This window comes from Narcine bancroftii, chromosome 7 (assembly GCF_036971445.1).
Source record: "Narcine bancroftii isolate sNarBan1 chromosome 7, sNarBan1.hap1, whole genome shotgun sequence".
In the NCBI taxonomy this organism is placed as follows: domain Eukaryota; kingdom Metazoa; phylum Chordata; class Chondrichthyes; order Torpediniformes; family Narcinidae; genus Narcine; species Narcine bancroftii.
The window spans coordinates 78,440,591-78,453,604 of NC_091475.1; the positions used below are offsets into that span (position 1 = coordinate 78,440,591).

A 13,014-nucleotide genomic window follows, 5' to 3' on the forward strand; every position below is an offset into this window, starting at 1 on the left:
ATCAGTACGGGTTCACTGGACTTACATTGGTGAATCAGTACGGATCCACTGGACTCACATTGGCGAATCAGTACGGATCCACTGGACTTACATTGGTGAATCAGTACGGGTTCACTGGACTTACATTGGTGAATCAGTACGGGTCCACTGGACTCACATTGGTGAATCAGTACGGGTCCACTGGACTTACATTGGTGAATCAGTACGGGTTCACTGGACTTACATTGGTGAATCATTGCGGGTCCACTGGACTCACAATGGTGAATCAGTACGGGTCCACTGGTCTCACATTGGTGAATCAGTACGGGTCCACTGGACTTACATTGGTGAATCAGTACGGGTCCACTGGACTCACATTGGTGAATCAGTACGGGTTCACTGGACTTACATTGGTGAATCAGTACGGATCCACTGGACTCACATTGGTGAATCAGTACGGATCCACTGGACTTACATTGGTGAATCAGTACTGGTTCACTGGACTTACATTGGTGAATCAGTACGGGTCCACTGGACTCACAATGGTGAATCAGTACGGATCCACTGGACTCACATTGGTGAATCAGTACGGGTCCACTGGACTTACATTGGTGAATCAGTACGGGTTCACTGGACTTACATTGGTGAATCAGTACGGGTTCACTGGACTTACATTGGTGAATCAGTACGGATCCACTGGACTTACATTGGTGAATCAGTACGGGTTCACTGGACTTACATTGGTGAATCAGTACGGATCCACTGGACTCACATTGGTGAATCAGTACGGATCCACTGGACTTACATTGGTGAATCAGTACGGGTTCACTGGACTTACATTGGTGAATCAGTACGGATCCACTGGACTCACATTGGTGAATCAGTACGGATCCACTGGACTTACATTGGTGAATCAGTACGGGTTCACCGGACTTCCATTGGTGAATCAGTACGGGTTCACTGGACTTACATTGGTGAATCAGTACGGATCCACTGGACTCACATTGGTGAATCAGTACGGATCCACTGGACTTACATTGGTGAATCAGTACGGGTTCACTGGACTTACATTGGTGAATCAGTACGGATCCACTGGACTCACATTGGTGAATCAGTACGGATCCACTTGACTTACATTGGTGAATCAGTACGGGTTCACCGGACTTACATTGGTGAATCAGTACGGGTTCACTGGACTTACATTGGTGAATCAGTACGGATGCACTGGACTCACATTGGTGAATCAGTACGGATCCACTGGACTTACATTGGTGAATCAGTACGGGTTCACTGGACTTACATTGGTGAATCAGTACGGGTCCACTGGACTCACATTGGTGAATCAGTACGGGTTCACTGGACTCACATTGGTGAATCAGTACGGGTTCACTCGACTCACAATGGTGAATCAGTATGGATCCACTGGACTCACATTGGTGAATCAGTACGGGTCCACTGGACTCATATTGGTGAATCAGTACGGGTCCACTGGACTCACATTGGTGAATCAGTACGGGTCCACTGGACTCACATTGGTGAATCAGTACGGGTCCACTGGACTCACATTGGTGAATCAGTACGGGTCCACTGGACTCACATTGGTGAATCAGTACGGGTCCACTGGACTCACATTGGTGAATCAGTACGGGTCCACTGGACTCACATTGGTGAATCAGTACGGGTCCACTGGACTCACATTGGTGAATCAGTACGGGTCCACTGGACTCACATTGGTGAATCAGTACGGGTCCACTGGACTCACATTGGTGAATCAGTACGGGTCCACTGGACTCACATTGGTGAATCAGTACGGGTCCACTGGACTCACATTGGTGAATCAGTACGGGTCCACTGGACTCACATTGGTGAATCAGTACGGGTCCACTGGACTCACATTGGTGAATCAGTACGGGTCCACTGGACTCACATTGGTGAATCAGTACGGGTCCACTGGACTCACATTGGTGAATCAGTACGGGTCCACTGGACTCACATTGGTGAATCAGTACGGGTCCACTGGACTCACATTGGTGAATCAGTACGGGTCCACTGGACTCACATTGGTGAATCAGTACGGGTCCACTGGACTCACATTGGTGAATCAGTACGGGTCCACTGGACTCACATTGGTGAATCAGTACGGGTCCACTGGACTCACATTGGTGAATCAGTACGGGTCCACTGGACTCACATTGGTGAATCAGTACGGGTCCACTGGACTCACATTGGTGAATCAGTACGGGTCCACTGGACTCACATTGGTGAATCAGTACGGGTCCACTGGACTCACATTGGTGAATCAGTACGGGTCCACTGGACTCACATTGGTGAATCAGTACGGGTCCACTGGACTCACATTGGTGAATCAGTACGGGTCCACTGGACTCACATTGGTGAATCAGTACGGGTCCACTGGACTCACATTGGTGAATCAGTACGGGTCCACTGGACTCACATTGGTGAATCAGTACGGGTCCACTGGACTCACATTGGTGAATCAGTACGGGTCCACTGGACTCACATTGGTGAATCAGTACGGGTCCACTGGACTCACATTGGTGAATCAGTACGGGTCCACTGGACTCACATTGGTGAATCAGTACGGGTCCACTGGACTCACATTGGTGAATCAGTACGGGTCCACTGGACTCACATTGGTGAATCAGTACGGGTCCACTGGACTCACATTGGTGAATCAGTACGGGTCCACTGGACTCACATTGGTGAATCAGTACGGGTCCACTGGACTCACATTGGTGAATCAGTACGGGTCCACTGGACTCACATTGGTGAATCAGTACGGGTCCACTGGACTCACATTGGTGAATCAGTACGGGTCCACTGGACTCACATTGGTGAATCAGTACGGGTCCACTGGACTCACATTGGTGAATCAGTACGGGTCCACTGGACTCACATTGGTGAATCAGTACGGGTCCACTGGACTCACATTGGTGAATCAGTACGGGTCCACTGGACTCACATTGGTGAATCAGTACGGGTCCACTGGACTCACATTGGTGAATCAGTACGGGTCCACTGGACTCACATTGGTGAATCAGTACGGGTCCACTGGACTCACATTGGTGAATCAGTACGGGTCCACTGGACTCACATTGGTGAATCAGTACGGGTCCACTGGACTCACATTGGTGAATCAGTACGGGTCCACTGGACTCACATTGGTGAATCAGTACGGGTCCACTGGACTCACATTGGTGAATCAGTACGGGTCCACTGGACTCACATTGGTGAATCAGTACGGGTCCACTGGACTCACATTGGTGAATCAGTACGGGTCCACTGGACTTACATTGGTGAATCAGCAGCTACTCCACCCTCTACAAACACTAGTACATATTGTGAAGTTGAGAAGGGTATCACACAGATGTTTTAGATCCTGTGACGGACTCCTTCACCTGTTCCTTGGTGCGTCAATTTGAGCGTTTGTTCCCAATGTCAGGTGCACCTTGCATCGTCAGTCCATGAAGGTGCGCACTAGATCCAGGGTTGTGTCCTGCTCCAGACATGCCCTCCACAGAATCTTATGTTCATACTGCACCAGTGGGTCCAGAGCTTCTGATCTATACTAAGGAACAACAAGGAATGTGCTGCTTGGTTGGCACTGCCCATGTCCCAAAACCATCTCACAGGATCCCCAAAGCAACTGAAAAAGTAGTCTCTTTGCCAATCATCTGTGATGGGCCAAGCCTCAGGTCTGAGGGATTAGCAGCAGGATGCTACCTCATTGCCTCTCTCAACTCTTCCTGCTTAGTGGCTGTCTGGACTTTCTTCTCTGGCAGATATCCAATGGTCTCCCACCATTTCGGCGTCCAGCTGGCACTCCAGTCTCAGCATCAGCTGGGAAACATTATTAAGTGACTGGAAGCCCATGACCTGGGCTGAGCTTTGACCTTTGCACCCCAGCTGGATTCTATCATCACCTTGGTTACCTTTGCAGTCCTATTCAGATCCGTGATGGCCAGTGACAATGGGACACTGCTTCCGTTCACCAAAGCAACTAACACCCCTGTGTCCCAAGATGGGCGGATGGAGAGATCGATGTTCAACGCCCAGCTCCAAACCTCTGCGTCTATTTGGGTACCTAAGTTTTAAAAAAAAATTGTCACTCATTTCAAGTAAAAATACTTCCATCCACATTTGCAGGCTGCAGATGTGACTTTTGAAAGGAAGGTTTAAATCTGAGATTGAAAATTGGATTGAGCCCTGAAAGTGTCACACCACATGGAAACAGGTCCTTCAGCCAAATTTGCCCACACTAGCCAAAATGTCACACCCACACTGGTCCCTCCTGCCCATACCCCTCTAAACCCATCCTATCCATGTGCAAATGTCTCTTGAATGTTGTAATAGTACCTGCTCACCAGCTCCTCTAGCGGCCCTCTCCATACACCCACTACCCTCTGTTTAATAATGTTACCCCTTAGGTTCCTGTTGAATCTCTCCCCTCTCATCTAAAGCCTATGTTGTCTGATTAACAATTCCCCTATTTTGGGCAATAGAGTTTCTGCATTCACCCAACCTATTCCTCTCATGATTTTATACCTCTATGAGATCACCCCTACATCCTCCTATGCTCCAAGGAATAAAGCCCCAGCCTGCTCTAGCTCTCCCTAAACCTCCCTCCCCCTCCACCCTGCAAGTCCTGACCACATACTCTGCACCTGCTCAAGCTTAACAACATCTCTCCTGCAGCACAGTGGCCAAACCTGAACACTATCCTCCAAATGAGGCTTCACCTGCATCTTATACAACTGCAGCTTGTACCTGAGACACAAAATGGGAGAGAAACCAATTTCATTCAGTAACGTTCAAGATGAACCGAGTACCTGTGCATTACCAACCCGGCTCTGCTAGCATGAAGCTTCATGGGCAAAGGAGAATTCTTAATGGAGGTCACAATTAGCCACAATTAGACTGAATGGTGAATACACACCAGAGGTTTGTATGTAGGTGTGATATTGAAATCCAGAATCATCAGCTCAGTCTCCAGAAGCTTTCAGTCCCGCAAACGTGGAGATCTACAGTACAGTAAGGGCCCTTCAGCCCATAGTGTTGGAACTGTCTAGAACTTACCCAATGTAAAATTTTCACTTCCATGTACTTAAAAGATCCTATTGTACCTGTCTCCACCTTTGTTACCGGCAGCACATCCCATCACTGTCTGTGTGAAGAACTTGTCTTTTACATCCTCCCTGTATTTACTCTCGAGCTCCTTTCAACTATGCCCCCTGGTGTTAGGCATATCAGCCCTGGGATAAATCCTTTGGCCATCCACATGATCAATGCCCCTCATCGTCTTGTGCACCTCTATCACGTCATCCCTCATCCCCCTAAAAGGACCGAGTTCGCTCGACCTATTTTCATAAGGCAGGCTCTCCAATCCTGGAAGCATCCTTGTCAATCTCCTCTCCAATAGCATTCACATCTTTCTGGTATTGAAGCTAGCAGAACGGAGCACAATATTCCAAGTGGGATCTAACTAAGAGCTTGATCCCTCAGTTAATGAATGCCAACGCACCTTATGCCTTTTTAACAATACTTTCAAGTTTGAATGTGCCTACCGTAACTCAGATCAAATAAGGCTCCACCATATCCAGGGTAGTAGGAGCCCCTCTCTAGCTGGGAGAAGCACTGCATTCTGTCCTCATGTTCAATCGTCTCTCTTATCGTATCCTCACTCTGCATCCAATTCCATCCTCGGAGGCAAGCATCTAGTCTAGGGTTAATCTGGAGGGAGATGAATCAGATGGGAATCGGTCCATGCTCAAAGGTGACATCCTTTCCTAACGCAAATTGCCCCAAAAAACCCCATCCACATCTGCACAGGGAGAGGTCCGCACCCAGAAAGTATTTGGACAAAACTGCCACGGCACACGAAGATACCTCAGAACGCATGAGCGGCGACATTCCCCCCCCCCCCCCCCACCGAGCCCCCCCAAAGGCAGTACACCATCTCCCCCCCAACACGGCAGCACTTCGGAATGCCCCAGACAGCATGGTGGTCGTAACTTCCCACAAAGGACATGCAACCTTCTCCAGGAGCAACACTTGGAGCCACTGGCTGAAAATGACCAACAACGGTCTGATGATCAGCAAACAGCGAGTGAAGTAATTTACCGGTTTAACAAGTTGGGCACTGTTAAAGAGGCCTCCTACGGTGATGTCTATCTGAAACATTCCCAGAATCTTCACAAACAGCTCATGGGGAATGTTAATATTCATCACTGCTTCTCGAGCAACTTTCACAATCAAACTGTTGGTTGATTCTTCCACAGAAATCTGGAACAGAACAGGTTTCAGTGTGAAACACAGCCCACATGGACACTTTGACAGAAGGGCAGTGGGCGTTTACATCTGTAATAGACCTGTCTCATAGCCAATGACAATAGTTAGATATGATCAGCAATCAGCGGCCCAAATAAAGGACCTGCATTTCTAAGACACCGATCTCAATGCACTTTATAACTTATGAAACATTGGGATCGTCATTTGACATAGAGACCATATGGATCCATTGGAGCCATTGCTCCATAACCTACTTTCTCACATTCCCACAACTCCCCCCCCCCCCCCACCCCGCACCTCCAATTTATACTCTGCACCTACACCAAGGAGAATTTTACATTTCCTGTTTTATAGGACCTCCTGTGGGAGGGAAGCTGGAGCAATCGGGGGGGGGTGGGGGGGTGGGGGGAGTGGGGAGAAACCTACACTGTCACAGGGAGATTATGCAAAGACCACACAGACAAGCGTCAGAGTTTGCCATCAAACTGGGGTTATTGGAATTGAGGGGCACTGCCATACATAGAAAAAACAGCATGGTAAGAGCCCAGGATGAGATCATCAATATCAGTGATGTTAGGATGGTAGCCTCAAGACACAAGGGAGAATGTTCTCAGTCTTCTTTGGAATGGTGTCCATGTAATCACAGGTCTAAAGCAAGGGGAACTGAGAGGGCTCCATAACTCTCCAGGTTGCTCCACAATTCTACCAGACTGAATGCTGTGAATGAACTGAGAGATCTTGTGCTTCATGTATATGGGGCACTCAAAGATGCAGTGCAGGTTGATAGTGTTGTTAAGAAGGTGCGTAGTTGTGTTGGCCTTCATTAACCGTGGGATCAAGATCGAGAGCAGTGAGGTAATGTTACAAATATGCAAGATCTTCATTAGATCCCACTTGGAATATTGTGTTCATTTCTGGTAACCTCATTACAGGAAAGATGTCAATGCTATAGAGAGGATGCAGAGTAGGTTTATGAGGATGTTGCCTGAATTGGAGAGTCTGCCTTAAGAGGATAGGTTGAGTAAACGTGGTCTTTTCTTCATGGAGTGATGGAGGATGAGGGGGTAACCTGAGCAAGGTGTTCAAGGAACATTGACCATGTGGATGGCCAGAGAATTTTTCCCAGGGCTGAAATGGCTAACACCAGGGGGAATAGTTGTAAGGTGTTTGGAACTAAGTATGGGGAGGTGGGGGGGCGACGTCAGAGGTGAGTTCTTCACACAGAGAATGGTGGCTGTATGCAATGCTCTGCCAGCAATGATGTTGGAGCAGGTACAATAGTTTTCTTTTAATTATCTATTAGATAATTAGATACATGGAACAGAGAAAAGTGGAGGGAAATTCTTGGCAGTTGGTAATGAAGGTTATTATGTTGGCAGAGCCTTGTGGATGAAGAGTCTGTACTGTGTTGGAAATTTCTGTGTTCCATGTTTTAAGCCCATGGTGTTCCTCTCCCAATCTACGCTCCCACCTCATCCCCATATCCCTAGTTCACCCAGTATGTAATGACCCATCAACCTCAGCCAAGACTCCAAGGGAGAGAGGCCTGAGATTTACGACCCACTGACAACACTTTCTCTCAAATGCTCCCTGATTCAGAGTGTGACACCCGAGATCCACCAATTGAAATCATATGAGATTAGTGCAGCCTTTGAAAGAAGGTTGGAGCTTACGGTGTGCCATCGCCCGTCATTCAGGTAAGGGCCTCCAGTCGTCAATCCTGTGGCTTTATTGGCACTGCAGTACTGGACCTGAAGCTTCCCTTTGTACAGAGCTAGCATGATCCACTCATTATTCTGACGATGTCCAGCCTGAAATATCGTGCCCTCAGTGTCAAATGTTCGCAAGTCAAATTCTACTGAGAACCTGCTCATGAGAAACACGATTCAGAAGGTATGTACAATATAACACTGGGACAGCTCCAACTGGATGCCCTCTTGGTTCCCATTATTCCACCCACACCCCACCTATGTCCATGCACCTAGATGATCTTTGGGTTTAGATACTTCCCTTGCCAAATATTTTCATTTAGATAGCACCTTTAACCTGATGAATAGACTCAAGGAACTCTACAGGGGACCGGTTACAGGGGACATTTTTTCCCCCTCGAGGGTGGTGGGCCTATGGAACAAGCTATCAAAGTGGTGGAGGCAGGCATTTTAGCAGTAGAGACGAGGTTTTCAGGATTATTGTCAGGATTAGGAGAGTTGAGTTATTGTGAGAGACTGGAAACACTGGGGCATTTTACCTTAGAGCAGAGATTGAGAGGGGATATTACTGAGGTCAATAAAATCAAGACGGACAGAGATGAGGTGAATAGTGACAGTCTGTTTCCTAGAACAGCCATTTTCAACGTTTTTTTGGCTATGGGATCCTTAGGACTCTGCTCAAAGTTTATGGGCCCCCTTCCCTGTAAAGGAGTCAAGTCTAATTGGTTTCTTCTGTACTTTTCAGAATTCAATTTATTGTCATGTAATTAAGAAGTGTCATATTACATGAAATTGCCTTTTGTCTGCTGTAAGGCAAACAGATTCGCCATCGGCAGAAATTGCCTGAAGTGCCTCTTATAGTCAGTCCTACCGACTACATAAAACATTAAAAATGTATGATTTCAATCCGTGCTCACCCCCCCCTTAAATGTGCTGTTGTTCCCTGGGGGTAGGGGAGTGGAAGATGAGGCTAATGACCCTATTGAGAATGGCTGTCATAGAGTGTGACAATCTAATACAAGAGAGACAATATTGAGGGGAGTAGGATTTAGAAGGGACATGAAGAGAGAACAGTTCTTCATTCAGAGGGCAGTGGGTACCTGGATCAAGCTGCCAGACAAAGTGGTGGAGGTAGGTCCGTAAGCTTCCTTTAAGAAACATGTGAATAACTCCATGGATAGAAGGAGATTGGGGGCATCTGGGCCTAATGCAGATAAGTGGGACTAAAGCAGGAGCACACGATGTTCAACATGAACAAGCTCAGCCTGTTTCCGTGCCGCAGGCCTCGCACAAGAAACTATTGCCATGCAACTCGAGTCCAAGAACCTCGGCCAAGAGCGAGGTTTTCAGGAGGCATAGTTAAGGGAAGGAATTCCAGAGCTAGACTCCAGCCAGCAGTGAAGCCTAGGGAATTGGCCGTAATGTAGAGATTGGCGAAGTATGGCTGTGTCGGTGTAGAGTAGGGATAGTGAGAGGGAAAGGAATGTGGAAACAATTAAACTAATCCAAGTCAAGATGTCGTCTAACTGGGACCTGGGTCAGCATGCCCAGGAGGGGACACGGTCCAAGTTAGGACACAAGCTTCAGATTAACTGAGGTTCATTGTTTCAAATTCAGACAATCATAGGTTTTGTTGAGTGAAACTATCAAGAGGCACAGTTAGCATAGCGCCTAGCACAACCCTGTAACAGTGCTAGTGTCTCAGGTTAAAGCCTGACTCTGCCTGTAAGGAGTTGGTACGTTCTCCCCGTGTCTCCGTTTACTCCCATGTTCCAAAAGACATTCAGGGTTCATAGTTTAATTGATCACATGGGTGTATTTGGCCAGCATGGGCTCGTGGGCTGGAAGGGCCTATTATCGTGTTACATCTCTGCATTAAAATTAAATTTAAAATCAGCCAAAATTTAAAAAAATAGAATAATCACAAGAGGCAAAAAAAACCTCCTGTTTCTGCATTCATCTTCACTTGGAGAAACTTCCTGAGCAGGCAAATGGCTTAGAAAGAAGGAGCTGCTGCCAAAGTACCCTGGATTCCAGCCCAATGGAACTGGGCCCAGGGCTACAACTTCGTGTAACTACAGATCTGAAGAGGTGCTGGGCACTTTGATTGGATCTCATTAGTGCGATTTGGAGTCAGGCCATCTGAGGCTGGCCAGAAGTCAATGTTCCCACTCCTTATGCCAGGAAGGCCTCACACGGGGGTGGGGAGGGAAATCAAAATAAATTATTTGGTGACCGTGTCTAAAGGCTCATTCAACATGATTCTGCCTCCAGGAATTGAGCAACTTGTTGACATTTTTGTGCTTTGCGAAAAACTATGTCCAAATCTTACACAACACAGCTTATGAAACTGCAACAAGGATCACTTGATCTTAACGAAGTGATTGAGAGCTTCCCCAAAGAGGGATGATATGCTTTCCCTATCTCACGATGTATCTTCACAACAACTGGTTTTGGCAGTGAGTAAATGTCCCAGGAGGGTTACTCAACACTACATGAATCCATGGACAATAAGGAGCAGCCTGTTTAAAAGGGCTAACTCTTAAGGAATGCCTTGAGAGGAGCAAAAAGAATCACAGTGTAAAATTCTCACACTATTTACTGAATTCGAAGGTGACATGTCCCTGACCTCATTGTCCCACATTAACACCATGGCCCCTTACCTACTCAAACTCCTCACTCATCAAACCCCTGACCACAGATGAGAGGGACTGAGACTTTCCGTGTCCTCATGTGAAGGGAAGAGGTTCCTAACATCGCCATGAGCAGGTGGGCTCAAATGTCAGATGCTGCACCCTCCCCAAAAGCCCACCATCGGATTGCTTAACTTAAAGTCTCACCTTGTCTGCTGCTTCCTTTTGAAGTTAAAATGCAACACAGGAATTCCTTGGAAAAACCTTCCCAGGTACAGTGATCCCTCATTCTTCACCGTGTTCAGTGAGACACAAGGCAAAATAGCCTGAAAATGGGAACAAAATCTGAGTTTGCTCAGAACACAAAATCATACAGAATCTACTAAGATGCACACTAAGATGTCATTCCTGGGTTCTTGGACTGGAGATCGGAGCTTCAGGCAGCAGCTCTTTCATCTCTGGGTGCTTGAGGCAGTGTTCTACACCATGTGTCCAGTAACCACACCTCAGTTCAGTGGTGCTCAGCATTATCAGCTTTATGGTGGACTCCCCAGGAATGGTCGGAGGGGTGGCGGTGGCAGGGTTCTTGAAGGGAGGTGGACACCTGTGAGGGAGGGATAGTGTTCCTGTGAGGAAGGTAGAAGGGATACCTGTAAAGGAGAGGACTGGAAGCCTTCTCTCAGAGTTCACAAAGGCAACTGGAGAGAGAAGAATCAGCAGGAATGCGGCTTTGACAGTGTCACAATTACACCACGTTACAAAACACTTGTTGATGGCTACAGAATTTATAGTAGTGAAATTAATTAAATTGGGAATTAGTTCATAATGATGAATGATCAGAAAACTCTACAAGTTATCTCTGGTTAACTGCGTACTGTCAGGACCACGTGTGGCAAAAGTGAAAACACATTGCTGGAGAAACTCAGCAGTTCAAACAGCGAACTTTATATAGCAAAGATAAAGATACAGAACTAATGCTTCAGGCCTGAGCTCTTCAACAAGGTATGAAAAAATGTAGGCAGGTGTCCGAAGGAAAAGGTAGGGGGAAGGGGTGGGGGGAGGACAATGGTCCCAAAGGCAGAAGGCAATAGGTGGAGAAGGGAGGGAGGGCACAGTAGCAAGCAAGGGGAGGAGGGATGGCTCGGTGAGGGTGGAGAGCGGAGGGACAGAAGACAAGGGGAAAGGGGAAGGGAGGGGGAGAGGTGAGCAGATGTTAATGCCATCCAGCTGGAGAGTGCCCAGACGGAAAATCAGATGCTATTCCTCCAATTTACAGGTGGTCTTGGTGGGAGAGTACACAAGGCCATGGACAGACATGTGAGTATAGGAGTGGGTGGGATACAGAATTGAAATGGTTGGCTTCTGGAAGATCTCTATTACAGATGTAGACGGAGCAAAGGTGCTCAGCGAAGCGATCTCCCAATCTAAGTCTGGTCTCTCTGATGTAGAGAAGACACCAAATGGAGCACTGGATGCAGTCGATCACTTGTGTAATTACACAATGAAGTGTTGCTGCAGTTTGGGGCCCCAGACTGTGGTGAGGGAGAAGGAGTGGGCACATGCATTGCACTTTCTATGGCCACAGGGGAAGGTGCTGGAGGGGGGGGCGATTGGTGGGGAGAGATGAGTGCATGAGGGAGTCATGGAGGGAACAGTCCCTACAGAAGGTGGAGAGGGGAAGACACGCCTGGTTGTGGAATCATGAGTAAGTGCCAGAAATTACATATGTGGAGGCTGTTGGGGTGGTAGGTAAGGACAAAGGAAATCCTGTGTTTGTTGCATTTGGGGGCAGAGGAGTCCTGGGCTGATGAACGGGAAATAGAGCCAATGAGGGTGAGGTCTAAGTTGATGGTGGTGTGGGGGAAGCCATATTTGTGGAAAAAAGCAGACATTTCAGATGATCTGGACTGGAAGACCTCATCTTAGGAACAGGTGCGGCAGAGATAGAGACATTGCAAGAAGGGAACAGAATCCTTACAGAGGGATAGGTGTGAGGAAAAGTAGTTGAGGTAGTTGTGGGAGATAGTGGGTTTGTCAGAGATGTTGGTGGAAAGCTTATCTCCCGAGATGGAGTCAGAGAGATCCAGAAAGGGATGAGAGTTGTCGGAGATGGACCAGGTGAATGAGATCGGGGTAGAAATTGGCAGCAAAGTGAAAGAAGTTGATGAGCTCATCGCAGGTCCATGATGAAGCCCCAATGTCGTCATCAGTATAGCGGAGGAAGAATTGAGAAGCCACGCGGGTACCCATGGCTACTCCTTTGCTTTGAAAGAAGTGAGATGAATCAAAGTAGAAATTATTAAGAGTGAGGACGTTTTGTCAGGTGGAGGAGGGTGGTGGTGTAGTGTGACTGATCAGGTTTCTTGTCCAGAAAGAAACAAAGT

At 47.5% G+C, this 13,014-nt stretch overlaps 1 protein-coding gene across 2 annotated transcripts in view; it reads right to left on the reverse strand.

Moving 5' to 3' along the window:
• LOC138739045 (growth arrest-specific protein 6-like) overlaps positions 1-13,014 on the reverse strand; it is a 56,330-nt gene that overhangs the window by 9,696 nt on the left and 33,620 nt on the right. The window contains exons 9-13 of one of the 2 annotated variants that reach the window (XM_069890430.1): positions 10,838-10,956; positions 7,962-8,154; positions 6,121-6,282; positions 5,565-5,730; positions 3,933-4,084 (exon numbers count right to left, since the gene is read on the reverse strand). In XM_069890430.1, coding sequence (XP_069746531.1) covers positions 3,933-4,084; positions 5,565-5,730; positions 6,121-6,282; positions 7,962-8,154; positions 10,838-10,956 — 792 coding nt within the window. Of the gene's footprint in view, positions 1-3,923; positions 4,085-5,564; positions 5,731-6,120; positions 6,283-7,961; positions 8,155-10,837; positions 10,957-13,014 lie in introns of both variants that reach the window. The other variant, XM_069890429.1, reaches the window with a different exon arrangement.